General features: G+C 37.9%; 1 protein-coding gene across 10 annotated transcripts in view; it reads right to left on the minus strand.

Annotated features, from left to right (window-relative positions):
* Positions 1–19,141, minus strand: part of LOC106550126 (ELKS/Rab6-interacting/CAST family member 1) — a 150,347-nt gene that overhangs the window by 11,408 nt on the left and 119,798 nt on the right. For 7 of the 10 annotated variants that reach the window (XM_014067925.2, XM_014067924.2, XM_087722909.1 and 4 more), the window contains one exon: positions 4,646–4,744. In XM_014067925.2, coding sequence (XP_013923400.2) covers positions 4,646–4,744 — 99 coding nt within the window. Of the gene's footprint in view, positions 1–3,454; positions 3,522–4,645; positions 4,745–19,141 lie in introns of all 10 variants that reach the window. The other 3 variants (XM_087722907.1, XM_014067933.2, XM_014067931.2) reach the window with 1 other exon arrangement.

The raw sequence follows: 19,141 nt of genomic DNA on the forward strand, positions 1-19,141 counted from the left end.
GCCAAGGGCCACGATTGTGACCATGTGACTGTGGAGGTGCTGGGATGGCTGGAATGCCGAGGACTGTTCATCACCATGATTCAGTCAGCACCATTATAACTTTGCTGAATGAATGGTCATAGGATAATAAAAAAAGAGGGATAGTAGGAAAACTTATTAATACTTGCTGAAAGTGTTCAAACAGTCATAAGCAGGCTTTGCCCATTGGATACAGTTGGGCTTTTTTGAACATATGAAAAATGTGAAATGGTGAAAAAGTGTGGTCAGGTCCCAAATATCAAACAAGAAGGCAAATGGATGTGGTTGATACTTGTCTCTATTTTATCCCTCAGGATGCTCTTTATTTTTTTTTTCTTTTCCCAGGCAGATGAGAACATGCCCAAGCAAAGCAGTGAAACTATTCACTGTTTCTATTTAAAAAGAAAGTTGTAGGAACTGTCAGAGGCGTTCTCGTTAGTAAAGACGAGACTACACACAGCATGCTAGCGTCCCATGTACTGATTTAAAATAAACGTATGTCAAAAACATACATATTAAAATCAAATCAGGTGGGGAGATTTCGACATATCCATTGCTTTTTCCCGAAAATAAAACCGGGTCTTATTTTCTTTTCTTATTTCAGGTTTGAAAATAAGCACTCGGGGAGTTATTTTTGGGGAGGTCTTTTTTTTTTTGAGGTGGAGGCGGGGAGCACGGTCACCTCATGGCTGCTGGGCCCCTTAACCGCGGTTCCACCACAAATCCGCGAAGCCCTTATCCGCGGAGACATAAGCGCGAAGACTAATTCGCGCCGTTCTAAGCACTAAGGAAAAACGCGACCCTACCGCGATGACATAATCGCGCATTCCCAAGCACTCAGTACCCTAAACCTAACCCTAACCCTAAACTTAACGCTAAACCTAACCCTAAACCTAACCCCTAAACCTAATCATATCCCTTACCTTAATTGAAGTCGGCTTTCTGCTGCGGCGCCGTTTTAAAGCGCCCTTCTGTTTCCGCGCTGTTGTTGTGGCGGCGATGATGCACGGTGATGACGTCGCGGCTTTAGCGCCGCAATTTTATCACCGCAATTTTGACGAGCGCGGTTTTGTCGTGCCACGCTTAACTGCGGCCCACGGATCAGCTGATCTAATGAGGACCAGCCATTCCGTCTCTCTGGGTGCTATAGATGTTTCCAGCTCACTCTTGCTAGCCCCAGCCCTGCCCACTGCGCCAGGCAACCTTGCAGCCGAGGGCCCCTCTGTTCCGCAGCTCACCTTGTGGCTATGGAGCAAGCGGCGACCAAGGTTTGCGCTCCGCCACACCTGGAGCTCAGGTGTTGCTCAGGCTGCTGCTACGGTTGAGGCAGAAAGCCAAGCGGCCTGTCCGAATCGGCTACATACCTCGGCTATGGGGTTATTAAAGTGCTGCCAGGAAAAAAGCCTGGTTAAGAATAACTAGGGACAGGTCTTCTCAGCGGCAGTACGAACAATGGGCAATTCTTTCTTTACTAAGGTGCAGACTTCATTCCGACTGGCTAATTTTAAGAGAAATCTATTTTTATGATCAAGCATTCAGTATTTAATTTTATCACTATCTCTACAATGCCTCTATGATTGTGCTTTGGTTCTGTTATCCTTTTTACTATTATTTACTGTTTTATTTGACAATATTAACATACATATTATTATTTTTTTTGCACTGTAAATCAGGGGCATCAAACTAAGGCCCTCGGACTGGATCTGGCCTGCTGGGTGCTTAGATCTGGCCTACAGCGCTGCCCAGAAAACAGGGAAGGACTGGCCCGCGGTGCCTCTGCCAGGGAAAACAGAGCTCGGGAGCCCGTTTCCCTGGCAGAGCGCTTGGGCTACCACAAGCACCCCCAACATGAGTGATGTCAAGCTGGCCACATCAACCCCACCCCCAAGGTCAAACACAACCCTGATGTGGCCCTCAATGAAATCGAGTTTGACACCTCTGCTGTAAATGATCATGGGGCAAGCAAACCAAGAAAGCCTTTGTGTAGAGTTGCTGATCCATCCATCCATCCATAGCAGTTAGACTTAGACTTATATATACCGCTTCATAGGGCTTTCAGCCCTCTCTAAGCGGTTTACAGAGTCAGCATATTGCCCTCAACAACAATCCGGGTTCTCATTTTACCCACCACGGAAGGATGGAAGGCTGAGTCAACCCTGAGCCGGTGAGATTTGAACAGCCGAACTGCAGAACTGCAGTCAGCTGAAGTAGCCTGCAGTGCTGCATTTAACCACTGCGCCACCTCGGCTCTCTTCCATCCATCCATCCATCCATCTATCCATCTTTCTTTCTTGTTCATCTTGCTTTCATATTCTTACATCCAACTGTCTTCCCACTTGTATTCAAATATTATTATTTCAACCGTATCATTTAATCCATAGCACAGAGCTTAATAAGTCTTAAAATCATAAAATGTCTCACTGTTTTCTCTATGGTAATACTGTAATATTACAAAGTAAATGGAGAAATACGACTATGAATATACTTACTGTACATGAACTTTCCCCAACAAAATGAGCTCTCAAAATGTTGAGTTTGATTTTTAATACAATACAGAAAAATGACTATATTCCTTCAGCTGCACTTTTCTCATTATTCATGAAACCCTGCCTACACACTCACTTTTTACCATAAAAATGTATCTGAACTAATTAACTTACCTCATCTCTTCCTGTTCATTAGCATTCTTCAGCAATATAGTTCATTTATTATTACATTATTACCATTTAAACATACATATAGAGAAATGACAAAAAAGCAACTTCAAACACTATGAAATCACAAAGAAGCTTGAATTAAACAATTTTCTGCATGAAGGGGATTACTTATTTAATTCTCAGATTGTCTTACTAAAATGTAACCTCATGTGTCTGGATTAGGATAACAATACATAGATTTAGTAAATCAAAATGTGTACACAGAATATAGTGCATTATTATTCATCTACCAATCTAATTTTATTATAATGAACCTTTTACATAATTTTACATACAGCAATGTCAACAGCATGGTTCATTTTGCTCATGAATTATAAGATAAACAGTGGAAATAAAATATTTTTTATTTATGTGTAATTTAAGAATAAAACATGGAACACAAAACTTTGTCAGAAACGTTTTCTAAACATAAATATTGGAAACCGTGTTCAAATTGTGTGGTTAAATTATAATGGAAACACTTGTTCCTTCATGAATCATGCTATTGCTTTGCTGCAAATCCAATCACATGCTTTGGGAGAGTATTCTCACAAAACAATTCAACGCTAACATAAATTACAAAACAATAAAGCTACAACAAAAAGTAGGAATAACTTTTACATGCAAAGACCACATTTAAAAGGGAAAGGAAAGACACTTAAATCACATAATCACACAGAAGCAAGATGCAAGAGTGATCATTGGATATTTTTCTACTGGTAAATAAAGCCAATTCTCACCGTTCTGAACAAAATGGCTGAACTAAGAGCATCTGATTGGCTATGCCCAAATACCCTCCTCCTCATCCTATTGGTTGAGAGAAGACAAGGGGGGGAAAGCACCAGAGAAGCATGGGAATGAAATAAAGATCTGGTTAGTATTTAAATCATTCAAAGGAATAATGTAATAGGAAAGGGAGCACTATTTTAGCATACTTTTCTATTCTACTGTTATGAATGTATGTTTGGATAATTATTCATGGTAATCTAAATATCATTATAGCATATTTTATGAACTAGAATGGCTAAAACCTCATTAATCTCCCCAGGCCATTGAGAACTATAGTGGAAAAATCCCTGAGTTCTTAGTTTTCTTTGAGCCAGTATTAATATTTTCAGTAAGCTGGCCATCTTATATTACTGCTAATGTTTTTCCAGTTAGAAAGTTCTCTTGCATTAGCTATTGTGTTTGCTAAGCCATTTGATATCATCCAAATCATGTTTTAGTTTAGTCAGCAACATAGAAAGCTAGCCCATGCATCAGAAATTATAAATTAATTTCTTTTACTAAACTTGTAAGGTAGGAGTCTATGATCATTTAGTGTAAAACTGAGATTTTGCCATGGGGAAGACAGCCAATCTCTCCCTTAGAATAAGCAATAAATCACAGATCTTATTTGAGCATATATATATTTCCAAAGGAAGTGGCAGTTTCAAATAGTCCTCACATATAATTATAAGATTTGATGAAGTGTCTAGAAAATTCAGATCTACTTTATCTACAGTTACTTTTATCAGATCATTAGTTTACTTTCTTTGAATGTGGTAGCATTTTGTTATACTGTCTCTAATACTACATTCTGATTACCTCAATGACCTAGTACAATTTTATATTTTCTTTTATTTGAAGTAGACGCCGATTAATTTAGCTATTTATTTAGTCATACAATTGGTCAGATAAACTCTACTATTGTAAGAACAATCAGTCCACTAATACAGTTCCAAGAAGAGTTCTGAAACAGTGAAATCTAATATTTGTTTAGTGAGAATTCCAATTTATAAAGGAAAAGGAAAATCATTATATAACTGCAACAAACAGTTTCTTTGATTCTATTTCAGAAGAACTGAACCTGGTCTTAGATACAATTTAACAATGGGATATTTCAGTAGTAACAGATTAGTAAAAAAGAAAAGGAACAACTATAATCTTACCTGGTCTGGGGAGGGCTTATGATTAGTTTGATTGAAATGAGATGATTTCAGATTATCATCTTCATAATTATCGGCCATCAGTTTCATGCGATTCTGAGTCTACAAAACAGATAAAAGGAAATTTCAATTTCATAAAACATTTACACTTTTTAATCTATAATATATATTCATTACATTAACAAGTTCATTACATTAGTGTCATCTAAAGAATGATTTGATGCAATCTAGTTAAAGTTCAGTTTTTTATTTGAATATACTGTAATAGACAGAATCTTGTCAGATTAAACTTATACTGGCCTCACATAATGGCTCTATCCTAGGAGATTCTAGATCAGGAGTGTTAAACTTGCAGCACGCGGGGTGGATGCGTCACGTGCTGGCCACGCCCATGCCCGGTTTAGCAAAGGGGAAAAAAGTCGCAATACATCACGTGACGTGGCAGTGATGATACGGGTTTGACACTCCTGTTCTAGAGAATGGCTATCCTGAATCTCTTCCTGTTCCCACAATCCAGCTCAGCACTTTGCTGCTTCTTGTCTCACCTCACTCCTTGGAATCTGCTCCCTCCTACCCAGAAATCTGCTGTAGTCTATTAGAGTAAGTTTAATAACTCAGGAATAGAACTTTCCTATGGCATACACCACTTTATCCTGAGTAGTAGTATAGTCTATATACCTCCTATTTGTTGGGATGCTGACAGTAGAATGTTGGCTTTCTAGGTAGTCTATAAATCAATCAGCAATCCTACTTTGCACAGAAGGAACATGCTTTTGGCAAAACTGCAGTTGTGGCAATTGGCTAATGGACCAGACTGTGTAAAAAAAATTAATGGATATACATTTCATATCAGGATTCAAAACAAGTATTTCAGCTCCCAGGGTATCAATTATTTCAGAATTCAAAATAGCTATTTTGGAACAAAGGAACTTTACCAGCAAAATCAAATAAGAATGCTGAAGAAACACCCATATATAACAAATGGTTCCAGGCCATCTCAACAAATACATTTTTAAAAACACATTACAATGGTTAATTAATAGGGTATTTATATCCTGCTTTGCAGAATCACTTTGAGAATCACTTTATTTTCCCTTCTATTCTCCTGCTTCACACCAATTTAAATCTCATATCGATTCAGCTGCTTCATGTATCTGGTGAAGTGAGCTGTAGATCTCGAAAGTTTGTTTCTTTAATGCAATTTGTTTCTCTTCAGCAAATTGTTGAGAAAGGAATAAAATGAAGAAGGATAATACATGTGCTGATTTAGAGATAATAGACTTGAACAGAATGTTCCGGGCAAATATGAGGTTGAAGATTAGTTGGTGAATCCTGGTAAAATGAATATATATATTGGTACAGATAGTCCTTGACATAAGATCACAATTGAGCCTAAGGTTTCTGTTGTTAATTGATACATTTATTTAGGAAGTTTTGTCCCATTTTATGACTTTTCTTGCCACGGTTGTTAAGTGAATCTGGCTTCCCAATTGACTTTGCTTGTCCGAGGGTCACAAAGACATCGACCCCAAGACAAGGCAACTGGCAGTTGTGAAGTATCTGAATTTTGATCATGTGACCATGGGGCTGCTGCAATGGCCATGTGTGAAAAACAATCATAAGTCACTTATTCCAGTGCCATTAAAACTTTGAACAGCCACTAAATGAACTGTGGTAAGTTGAGGACTGCCTTTAGTTAAGCATGCATGAGAATAAATGGAAACCTTAGCCGACAGTTGTAAATTGAACAGTGAGTAAGGCAACAATGTGTAGTGCTCCTTAGGAATTTGATGTATTTAAAGATTAATGTAGCCTTTAACTCTTCTATCCTGGAAGAACATTTCAAATATTTTTCAGGTTTCAGAGGATCTTTACAGAAAAGTGGTATCTATAGCTAGCATTCCACAGTGAGCAAAGTTCAAAAAGAATGTTTATTATTCTTTTTATCATTATCTCTTGCAGAACCCTCAGCGACCTCTCCTGGAACTCAAGACTTCTACAGAAGCTCAGTTGAGAAAGGCTAGATTAATACATATTAACCTTTTCTTGATGACACAAGTGTGTAGATTGGGGATTTGAAAGTGTGTGTATTTTTGTATGCAGACATCATTTTGTCATCTTGAGTAATCAAGTGATTTACAGAGAATGCAAATAAGGAATATGGCTCTAAACATGTCAGAGAACAATGGAGTTGTACTCAAAGAGGAAAATTAAGTGGATGATTGACAGTGATGGTATTCAGCCGGTTCGCACTGGTTTGGGTGAACTGGTAGTGTCGACCTGCCAGTGGGCCGCCAACCTACCCCGGTGCTATGCCGTCCTATTCAGCCACATTTTCTAAGTTGTGTGCATGCGTGCAAGTCATGTGCACGAGCAAAGCACATGCGCATGCTGCATGCATGCACGGAAGGCACGAACAAAGCGTGTGCATGCACGCTCACAGTTTTGGTGCACGGCGAACCAGTGGTAAAATTATGTGAAACCCATTATCTGATTATTGCAAATTAAACATAAATACTGAAAAATTAGAGGCAGTAGATGTAGGTATATTCCGGCACAAAACTGAGGGGAAGATAGTTTTCATATAATGACAAATAACTATTGCAAAATTAAGAAACGGATAGTTTTTCATAAAATGGTACTTCCTTGCTAGATTGTGAACGACGTTCATTACTATTTAGGGTAAGTAGATTTTGACATATTGACAAAAGAGTCTTGCAAATGAAATCAGTATTAGATTAAATTATCAATGTAATATAAGATCCAAATATATCTTCTTGAAGTTCTGAAATCTAAACTATTTTCTGCTAACAAAGCACTGAAGGCAATTTGTTACAATAGCTTCTTAAGGATAACATTTTAAAAATAGTGCCTGAATATTTGACGGGTTTATTTCATAGATAAATATTGTTGTTATTAAAATAAATATGAATTCTTATCTACAGCAGATGATTTTATTGTCTGTATCTGGCAATCATCAAGTTTGGGTAAGCCCATGGGGAGGGCACTATCTGGATGACGACAATCCAAAACGTGAAAGTAGAGGATAATTTAGGTATAATTTAAGAAATAACAGCTGCAATTATGGACTGACTAAATTGTTCAAAAAGTGAAGATAGCAACTGACTGAAATTTCAGTCAGAGAAACATTGTAGTTAACACACCATAATTGGCCCATTCTAATTTTCCAGTCTTGCCTGGAAAGGACAGTGTAAGGAAAGAACGATGTTTTTTCAAGGACATGTACATTTGCAACGTATAGTCTAGCTACAAAATATGTTATATTGCTTTATAGACAGGTATCTTCACAGAAAAAAAAACCCTCCAGGATTTTTAAACGTAACTTTTACAAATGAATAACTTCTACCAATATTCATAAAAAAGAACTGATTATTTTCTGACAGAGAATCAGAGTGGAGAGATGGAGCCAATTTTCATTCATTTAACTTTTAAGGGTGTTATATTTAATTGAAATATTACTGTGAGGCTTTACATGAGATATTTCAGAGAACATTATCTTGACTTTATAGTTGGAAAAAATGATATGTACTCATAAAATACAATATATCATAAGCACACCCCATTACTAAGGAAAGCAAAAAATAATAATATGGGAAATCACTTTATAGAACTTTATTCTCATAAACTTTATTTGGTTATCCTGTTTTGTCTTATCTTATTTCACTCTATGGAACTATTCCTATTTATTTTGATCCAGTTACCAGCAGCAGTTAACAATCTTGTACTACTATTTCTTGGTTGGGCATCTGTCTGATTACTAAATTTTGTGGGAAAGAAATGAGGGACACTAAATGCCCACATTATGCTCTTTCCAGAGAGGAAAACACAAATTACTCTCACATATGTGCATTGCATATGTGAACATAAAAATTAAAACAGATGGCAGATAATATTTTGGCCATGTCATGCGGAGGAATTCACTGGAAAAAGCAATTCTACTTGGAAGAATTAGCGGTAAAAGAAAACCAGGCCACCAAGGAAGACAGTGGCTGGACACCATCAAAGCTGACACCAGCCGAAGCATAGAACAACTCAAAGAACTAGTATAAGATCAGAAGACGTGGAGACACCTGACCCATAGAATCGCCAAGAGTTGGAAAAAACTGAAAGGATAACATCATCATTATCATTAAAGGTGAAGGTTCCTCTGCACATGTGTGCTAGGTGTTTCTGGCTCTAGGGGGCAGGGCTCATCTCTGTTTCTAAGCCGAAGAGCCAGTGCTGTCCAAAGACGTCTCTGTGGTCACGTGACTGGCATGATTAACACTGAAGGCGCACGGATCGCTGTTACCTTTTCACCAAAGTGGTCCCTATTTTTCTACTTGCACTTTTCGTGTGCTTTCGAACTGCTAGGTTGGCAGAAGCTGGAACAAGTAACGGGAGCTCATTCCGTTACGCGGTGCCAGGGATTTGAACCGCTGAACTGCCGACCTTCTGATCAACAAGCTCAGTGTCTTAGCCACTAAGCCACCCTGTCACTTTCATTATCATTAATGACATATAAATCATAAAGTCAGACCGTTGAACAACTTTCAGATGTGTGGACTTCACCTCTCAGAATTCTCAGCAATAGTCATATTGAGTAAATGTGGACTGTCCACCCTATCAAGATCACCTTCTAATTTTCTCTAATTGGTTGAATGATCTTGCAGTATGACTCATGGTTCGAGTGGGCCGATTAGGAGATGCATGCTTAAAACATCAACCTCTTAAGCTCAGAGGAAGAACAAATACCTGTTCGAGTCCTCAGAATGCTATTAATATAACAGAGTTTAGGGAGGAGAAAAAGGAATCAGATAATTAGAGTGGTTCTCTAGTACATTTTACAAATTTATTAGAATCTATTAATTTTGTTACAAATGTGAATATAATAGTTGCTGCTATTGCCTTATCATCACACTTCATCATAATAAATGTTTTTGTTTCTCAGACAAAACGTGGATGAGTATCATATATAAATATAAGTGAATAAAGTTAAAATATTAAGGATGGATTAGCAACGCAAGAATCTAAAGCCCTTTCACAAAATAACTTTTTATAAAGCCAGAATGACAGTTCTCTGAATGGAAAATCTATTGGTTTTCTGTTCCCCCTCTCGGTCTCTAGCCCATCTGCTCCCTTTCCTTTCCAGAAAAACAAAAGAAGTAGAGGTTTGACAGCATGAAAATGCGGTAGGAGGCTGAGAAAACAGTTTTACATTTATGCAGCTCTGAGGGTTTGCCGTTTTCTTAAACTTTTCTCCACTTATGTATCTGTACCCTTCACATTTCATATATAATGTTAATGTGTTATCCAGCCTAGGTTATGGAAATAACTACAACTGGAAAGCTAAAATAAATGCAAAGTAATCATGAATTGATGGCAATCGGTTTTCATTGAAAGATAACGTCTCCCAGTTTAACTCTGACTCCTGGTGATTTTATGAATGCAGCCAAGTAGCTTTCTTCACAACAGAAAGAAATTGGTTTGTCACCGACTTCTCCTTTATAATCCTGTAGGTTATTGATGGACCCCTTGCCAGTACTAACGAGAATCAACCCTATTATAAGAGGCAATTAACACAATCTGTGACTCTTGTATTTTAATGTACTGGGAAATGAAACTATTATTCTTATTTTTTAAAATATTTTTAACTTAGCCAATTATTGGAATCCACTGATTTATATAGTGACTTAAAATTCTAGAACCAGTAAAAAATAACAAAGCAGAAAAAAAGTACACATTAAGATATAGTAGAAAATGAAAATAGAAAGTAAAAATCCCTATTTAGATTAATATGGGCACTTAGGTATAAATTAACCATACAAATAATTTGGAGTGGAGGAATATTTTTGCTTGATACTTAAATTGCTTGGCAATTTAGGTCTAAGTAAGTAATAAAGCCTTTCTGTCATAGCTAAATTCTTCCCTTTTGAAAATAAGTATTTTCCTTTATTAAATTGTGAAGGATTGTGAAAGCAACCTATAATCTGATATTAGCCACACACAAGTTCATTACATTTAATTCTTGATCAGTGTGTTATTTTTTATGCCTCTGATGTATTTTCTGGTAGTGCAGGTAGCAATAGCAATTACTTATATACTGCTTATATACTGCCCCCAACAATCTGTATCCTCATTTTATCGACCTCAGAAAGATGGAAGGCAGAGTCAACCTTGAGACAGTGAGGATTGAACCCCTAGCAGTTGGCAAGGTTAGCCTGCAATCCTGTATTCTAACCACTGCACCACCACAGCTCCTACCGTCAATACCATCAATAAAGCCACCCAAAAGCCTATAGTGAAGTCTCACTAAAAGAGCCAAGTTGAATTTCCATTTTCCCACAGTGTAAAGAAGCAAAGCTGAAGAAAACTCGGTGCTGAAGGATGAAATGCAGGGATGTTTTGTAAAGGCCTTCTGGACATAATTCAGTGACATTAGACTGATAGTGCAAGTTGCCACTTCACAGCTGGATGGGCTCATAGAGGCTAGTTGGAAACGTCTCCATTTGAAGGCAGCAGTTAAAATGAGATTTTTCTTGGGAATTGTTTTTGTCTGATTAAGGAACAATGCAGAGCTAATTAGAGTGGCATTTAGTAAAAGGAGTAAGATAAAATTAGGAATTTAAAAATAATTGCTTTAAGTGAAATATATTTAATCTTGAACAATCTTTACTATTTTACAACTTTGCATAAATACACGAGGCATAGTGTTACTAGAGAAGAGTAATTTGATCTTAAAATGTAACCTATGTAATGTTGAAATACAGCATTTACATTATGTACGCATGTGTGTGCACGTATAATTTATATATTGTATATATTTATATAAAATATACAATATAATGTACAAATATATAATTATATCTAAATGATAAAGTGTTGCTTCCAAATTAACAGTGCCAAAACAGGCCTATGTTGACTAATAATTTGTTTCCTCTCTCAAGAATTAAGAAAAAAAACCCTGGATAAATGAATGTTTCTTGGTTTCTGATAAGGAAGACTAATGGAAATTAAGAAGCAGCTTTTAATGCTTTGGCACAGCAATGAACTTTTTTCACGATTCATCTTTGTTGAGTGGTTTTCTTTCTTTCCCTGTTTTCTGGAACATTTAGATTTGTTACTGTGATGCCAAAAATTAGACATTGTACACTGACAAAATAAGCTGTGAGAAACTATTTTACAAATATAGCTACAGAAGGAGGTCAAATGGCATTAATATAAATTGGTTTAATCTTTTGCAAAAAAATATGATGATGTAACAGAATGAGAAGCAGTTCTATCAAATCTAAAAATTTGTCAAGACTCTTCTAAACTAATATGATAATTATTTTATTGAAAATAACAGCTTGTGATATACCGGTAACACAATTTTTTTTTTGATTTTCCTGTTCATATAAAGATCTGGAATATAAAGCAGACTACCAGCAGATTATCTTTGAACAGAATATTTGCTGTTTATTTGCATATTTTAACAATTTGTAATCACTCTAATTTACTGGGTGTCATTTAAGAACCAGTTTCAATTAAATTAAACTAAAGATTAAATATTAACATAGAAGTGGAGTTGTTTCTGCCTATACTTGTTTAAAATGTTCAAATATTTAGTGTTCAAGTAAATTGCCCAAGTAGAAGAAAAAAATTATTTTAGGACAAAGATTTGATAGAAGGCAAGTTAAAAGCTGCATCTAGGGCTATAGAATCTAAGAAGCCTAAAGAAAACTAGCTGAAATTAAGATTTCAGGGATGAGGAATGGTTAGCACACCTTTGGTTCATGAATGTGGCAGATGGGGAAGATGATGTACTTGGTCTAATTTAAAAAGTATTAACTATATGAAAGAAAAGTTGTTTTCTAATTTCAATGGAAATCTGGTTGTTGAATAATGCAAAATGAATATTTTTTAAAAAACCTTCTAGTTTCTTGACTTTTATAAGGCAGTGTTGCCAACCTTGGCTATTTCCAGATGTATGAACTTCCACTCCCAGAATTCCGCAGCTAGCATGACCATTGAAAAGAATTCCGAGATGGCCAAGGTTAGGAAACACATCTGTAGAGCAATGCTGTATTTAACATACATAGCCATATCATAGTCCAGTGTTTTTCAACCACTGTGCCGCGGCACACTAGTGTGCCGTGACATAGTGTAAGGTGTGCCGTGGGAAAAACACTTTATATATAGTCAATATAGGCACAGAGTTAAATTTTTTTAACATTTTCTAATGGTGGTGTGCCTCGTGATTTTTTTCATGAAAAAAGTGTGCCTTTGCACAAAAAAGGTTGAAAAACACTGTCATAGTCAAATACATTAAAGGAGGAGAAAATAATAGGTATTGATTTGATATGGTTGGTAAGTAATTTGATGATCAACAATTGATTACTGAGAGACAATTCTTTGTCTGTAGAATGAACATAGAATGTTTTAATGGGCACGTGACGTTTTAATAGGAATATGAGTATGAGGGCAGATTACCCTTTGCGGAAGTGTCTCAAATAAATGGTGCATATTCCATCTTCTTGTAAGAACCCAGCATTATGCAAACATCATTATCCAATCAGACAGAACTTCCTCTATTGCATCACCATGGGAAAATATTTTCACTGTGCCTTTTAGACTAAGCTTTATCGCCCACAAAGATTCCGAAGAAAAACATATGGTTTGTTTCACAGTATGATGATGAATACAGTAGGTGAACCCTATCCTCTCTCACTTACAGTCTGTCAATCAAAGAGTAGCTATGTACCTTCTTATGCAGCAGTTTTCTTCTCCATGATAGCCTTCCATGACCTACTTTGGTTGTGGGTTTTCTCCTTCCTGAGGAAAAGAGGAAATGCCTCTTTCTTTTACTTTGAAGTCTGTCCTTGTGTTAGAACAGAGGTGTCAAACTTAATTTCATTAAGGGCTACATCAGGCTTGTGTTTGACCTTGGGGGGCCAGGGTGGGCATGGCCAGGGTGGGCGTGGCTAGCTCGACATCACTCGTGTCGGAGGCATCTGTGGTGGCCAAACACTTTGCCATAGAAAACATGCTCCTGAACTTTGTTTTCGGCTGTAATGGCCTACGGCAACCCTCTGCCATTCGGCTGCGTACAGCCCTCCTGAGCTCTGTTTTCGCGGTAGAGGCACCATGATCTGGTCCTTTACTGTGTCCAGGGTGGCCCTGCGGGCCAGATCTAAGCACCTTGCAGGCCAGATAATGTCCAAAGGGAAGATGAAATGATGGTGAATACACTTATCTTTCTCTTGCTCTTCTCACCTGCTGGAAGAGACATGGGGATAGGCAAACATCCAAGAGGAACAGATGAGGCATGGGAGCTGGCATAAAGAACCCTACTAGAATATCGGTCTTACTCATTAGACGATAGTGATGACCAACTGGCCAAACAAAATGGTGGGAAGTCAGCTACAGTACTCAGTTGAATAAGACTCTGCAAGTTTCAAAAATGGGTTCAAAGATTGCACATATCCTATAGGTACAGGATTCTACCATCCCCGCCCCAAATTTAGAGCAAGCCTTATATTTCAATTGTATAATAGAATTCTATCAGTCAATACTGCCTTTTAATTATAACATTATGAAGACCAGCATTCCAATTTTGCACACTTGAAACTGCAACTTATATCTATTAGCATTTTCTATCTGAAACTTCAAAACCAGACTAGCTCCTGTAATGACAGTCCAGGAGGCAGCACTTGACAAGTGAGAATCGCGGAGAGAAAAGGACTTTATCATAAAAACGCAGTGAAGCAGGCTGAGAGAATTTCAATTGTGTTACATTATCACTCCTTTCACACCCAGTAGCAGGGTGCCTGATTCTTAACCAAAGATGTGTAAGTGAATTATTCAGGATCATATGCACTTAGATTTATTCAGCTGCTGAATGTCAACACATTGTCTTAAAAGAAAAATGCATGCACAGCAGAGACCCAAAAACCAGCTGGCCGTCCAATGGTAGGTGCACGCACATACATGATGTAACTGGGCTGGGGCAACGGCTCGCGTGCCTGCAGAAAGGAGTCTGCGTGTCATAGGTTCACTATCACGGCTCTATACTATTCTGGACAAACTGCTGTCCAAGATCTTCCATTCCTCCAGTATGGAGCACCCACACCTTCTGAAGGCAAGCCTTTCCACTAGTTTACTATTTTCACTGTAAGGAAATGTCTCCTTAGTTCCAGGTTGCTTCTCTTCTTGATTAGTTTCCACCCATTGCTTCTTATCCTGCCTTTAGGTGCCTTGGAGAATAGGTTGACCCCCCCTCTTCCCTGTGGCAGTCCCTTAGATATTGGAACACTGCTGCTATCATGTCACCCCTAGTCCTTCTTTTCATTAAACTAGGTATACCCAATTCCTGGTATCCATTCTTTATATGTTTTAGCCTTTAATCCCATAATCATCTGTGTTGCTGTTCTGATGTGTGTGTGTGTGTGTGTGTATGTGTGTGTGTGTGTGTGTGTGAGAGAGAGAGAGAGAGAGAGAGAGAGAGAGGGAGGGAGGGAGGGAGGGAGGGAGGGAGGGAGGGAGAGAGAGAGAGAGAGAGAGAGAGAGAGAGAGAGAGAGAGAGAGAGAGAGAGAGAGAGAGAGAGAGAGAGAGAGATTGATTACATATCAGTGATACATAGACAGAAAAGACTATCCATTCCTCACTACCCTCCCACCCCAACTCCAGGAACTATTTTTTCCGAGAGGGGAAAAAGTCCTTTCCCAATACTTCGAAATTCCTGGATTCTAAAGTGATGGGGACTGTTCAGTGTCAGCTTAACACAGTCTGTCTGCAAGAGCCCAGAAACAGCTATGCATGCACACATGAATGTCCCTTTGTCTGCACCTTGTAAACACTGCTGATAGCAACATTATTTAAGGAAAGAATTCTACTTGGCCTTGCTATTGTGTCTTTCAGAAAAATAATAAAATTTGGCTAAATTATAAAACTAGCACTTTCCTTAAGCCTGCTGATTAATATTGCCAAGAGCCTTCATTGTATCTGATGCAGAAGTTCAATGTGGCTAGTTTTCCAGTAGACAAAGGAGATGGCTATGGAAATAAGAGGTATGGGTGTAGCTTATGAACAATATTAGATGTGGATTTCTTCTTGGTGAATAAGCACTGCTCATTCATCATTGCTCTCCTTCTTTAGAATCAAGAATTCAAGGCTGACTTTGATTTTATTCACCTCTTCAGTAACTCAGGAAATCAGGGCAGTCCTTAGCCACCTTCTGAATGAACAGCTAGATCCTATGCTTCCTCGAACACAATTTTAGTACCTAAAAATACCTAGGTATTTTAAAAATGTTGCTAATTATTTGTAGTTTAATTAACAACAATGAAACGATGAAGCAATGAAATGCCTCTCAAATCGGCCAAAAACTGGTAAGAAAGCCATTTGATGGCTTTATTTGATGGCATTTTGCCCAGACATATCAACTTGTCACAAGTTACCGTATTTTTCAGAGTATAAGACGTGCCATTTTCCCTCAGAAAAGAGGCTGAAAATCTGGGTGCGTCATACACTGAATACAGCATTTTTGGCCTCCCGAAACTCTGCTCAATTTTGCCCCCCCCAAGCCCCCAGGAGTACTCTATAAGCCTCCTAAAGGCTATGCATGCAATTTTTTGCTCATTTTTGGAGGACCCCACACCCCAGGAGCACTCTGCAAGCCTATTCATGCCTTTTTTTTTCCAAAAAAAAAAAAAAGGGCCCATTTTTGCGAAAAATGTGCCGTTTTTGGGAGATTTGGAGAGTGCAAAAACTTTTTTTTAAATTTGCCTCTTCAAAACCTTGGTGCATCTTATACTCCGAAAAATATGATATGTAAAGGGGCAAAACAAAACAGAAAACCCACCCTGTCTTGCCTGTTAATTATGCATAATAAAGTAATTACTTTGTGATCCTGCTGTCCTAATGATAGTAACTTTCAACAATACATAAAATATATTGTTGCAAAAATCAACTGGCAAAAGTTAGATTTTAGATTTTTAATTTGGGGGGGGATTACATTCCCCTTTGTGACGTTTAGAAGTGCAAATTTAGAAGAATCACTTCCTAAGCCCATGAGGGTGCACCTATAGCACGGGTGCCAGAGGTGGCAGGCAGCATCCTTTCTGTGGGCACGCAAGCCATCGCCCCAGTTCAGCTCTGCTGTGCATGCATGCGTGCCTCCCGCTGGCCAGCTGGCCTTTGGGTCTCTGCTGACCATGCCCGGGAGGACCACATGTGGGGAGGAGGAACGTGTGCATGTGTGGGGGCCGCACGTGGGAGGGTACAACTACGCCCAGGGGTGCAGCACATGCAGGGGTGTGTGTGGGTATGTAGGGGGGACATGCAGTGGATTACACACGGGGGGGCATGCATCGGGGGCATGCTTTGCATTTTGGGGGTTTGGGCACATACATGCGCATCTGTGCACGCTTTGGGCACTCGTCTGGAAAAAGTTAGCCATCACTGTCCTAAGCCATTCTGAAGATGCCCAACTTCATCAAGCACCAATTTGTTATTTATTGTTACATATCTGCATGTCAAAATATATGGATGGGGCAAGAATTGTTTGGAAGAAGTGAAAGTTACTTTTTCTTTGTCACTCCCCTCACTCATCCTTTTCCTGAAACTACTCAGGAGGAAATCTATCTATCTATCTATCTATCTATCTATCTATCTATCTATCTATCTATCTATCTATCTATCTATCTATCATCTATCATCTATCTATCTATCTATCTATCTATCTATCTATCTATCTATCTATCTATCTATCTATCTATCTATCTATCTATCTATCATCTATCTCCTCTTGCCAATTTTATTTGTTTATCCTGCATTTGCTCTGACCCACAGAAATGACTGCTGCAGAGGCCAAATTAACTTCATTTTGCACAATCCCAGCTGGTATCAGTTTCTGTGTAACGTTCTGCTATAACAGTATCCTGGACTGGACTATTATATAAATTGACAGCAAACTACTACTCACTCCCCCCCTCCAAAAAAAGAAGATTGTGGAAACATGTGTGTGTGTGTGTGTGTGCGCGCACACACACAGACACACACATACATATATACATATATACTATATATATATAGTCTACAGGAATGGAGAGGGAGAAAAAACTCCCCCAAAGAGAAATTTGACCCTTTTTTCATTTACGTGTTCCCTCTCTCGTCAAAGATGATGGCATTACTGTAGGTCAGGAAGTTCAGTTGAAGAAATATCAGAAATCATAGACAGAAGCAGAAAAGTAAGAGGAGAGGAGGTAATAGAAAAAAAGCTGCAAACTTTAGTTTGATTTATCGACAACTGGAGGTTTTGAGGGAGAACCAGGAAAGCCAAAAGTTTATAAAATCCCAGTGGTATCATAATAGGCAGAGGATCTAATATAGGAAGGAGAAATCAGGTTTTAAAGAGGAAACAAATGTATCAGAATTTTGCAGCAGTTTAAACATCTGGAAAGAATGAGAAAGAAGAGATAATCAAGAAGAAGTTGATCTGAATCCAGTTTTTCCAAGTCAGATTCTTCTAAATCTGGTGTAAGGCTGAAACCTAAGCAGACAGTTTTTGAGATACAGAAACAAACAACATAAAACAGAACATCTTCAGTTTTAACTAATACATATTTGTATAGTCTTGGGAAATGAAGAATTATTAACCTCAGAATTTATTTGGCAGAAGTTAAGCATCCTGGTTTTCAGAATTAAAGATGAGGGAGATTTAGTGTAAGACTTGGACATACTGATAAGAGAATATCAATCTGAGAAATTACTAAAGTGTATTAAATGTTGTTAAAAAACAGTCTTGTTTAGCATCATGCTACAAAAACAAACTGTATATTTTGTTTTAGACAAAACAATTTTTTAAAACATATATCTTTAAAAGTTGTAACAGGTAACACAGCATGACCCTCATGAAAGAATATGAAAAATAACTTCTCTGAAATCATCAGCTGAGTTTTGAGTAGAGGACAGTAGAATTTATAACGTGTCCAGAACAAGAATTCTTGATATTGGCTGTAATGCTGAATTGTAAGGATCAAACAAATAGAATACAATCTAAAATCAAAAGAAACCAATGTTAAGAGAGGTTACATCAGTGTTTCTCAACCTTGGCGACTTTAAGTCCTGTGGACTTCAACTCCCAGCTGGCTGGGGGATTCTGGGAGTTGAAGTCCACAGGACTTAAAGTCGCCAAGGTTGAGAAACACTGGGTTACACTGTAAAAGAATTGCTTTATGGCAACCTTCATGCCACTAGATTGGGAATGGAATTTAAATCCAATTCTTCTGGAAGGCACTTAATTGAGAAAAAGTATATTGTGACTTTAAATTTCCAGGTTACAACAGCATCCCGAAATGATATATCAAGTTCTCACAACTTCTACATACTGGATATACAGGTTGCATCACCTAGTTTGGTTAAAGAAACATAAGCTAGAAAATAACCAAGTCAGAGAACACCAAGGATCTCTCATTTCAACCTTGAGCTAAACATATTCTCCCTTATTTGTATCAACT

This window comes from Thamnophis sirtalis, unplaced genomic scaffold (assembly GCF_051295495.1).
Source record: "Thamnophis sirtalis isolate CommonGarterSnake01/CBP01778 unplaced genomic scaffold, rThaSir2_p1.2 scaffold_9, whole genome shotgun sequence".
NCBI lineage: Eukaryota > Metazoa > Chordata > Lepidosauria > Squamata > Natricidae > Thamnophis > Thamnophis sirtalis.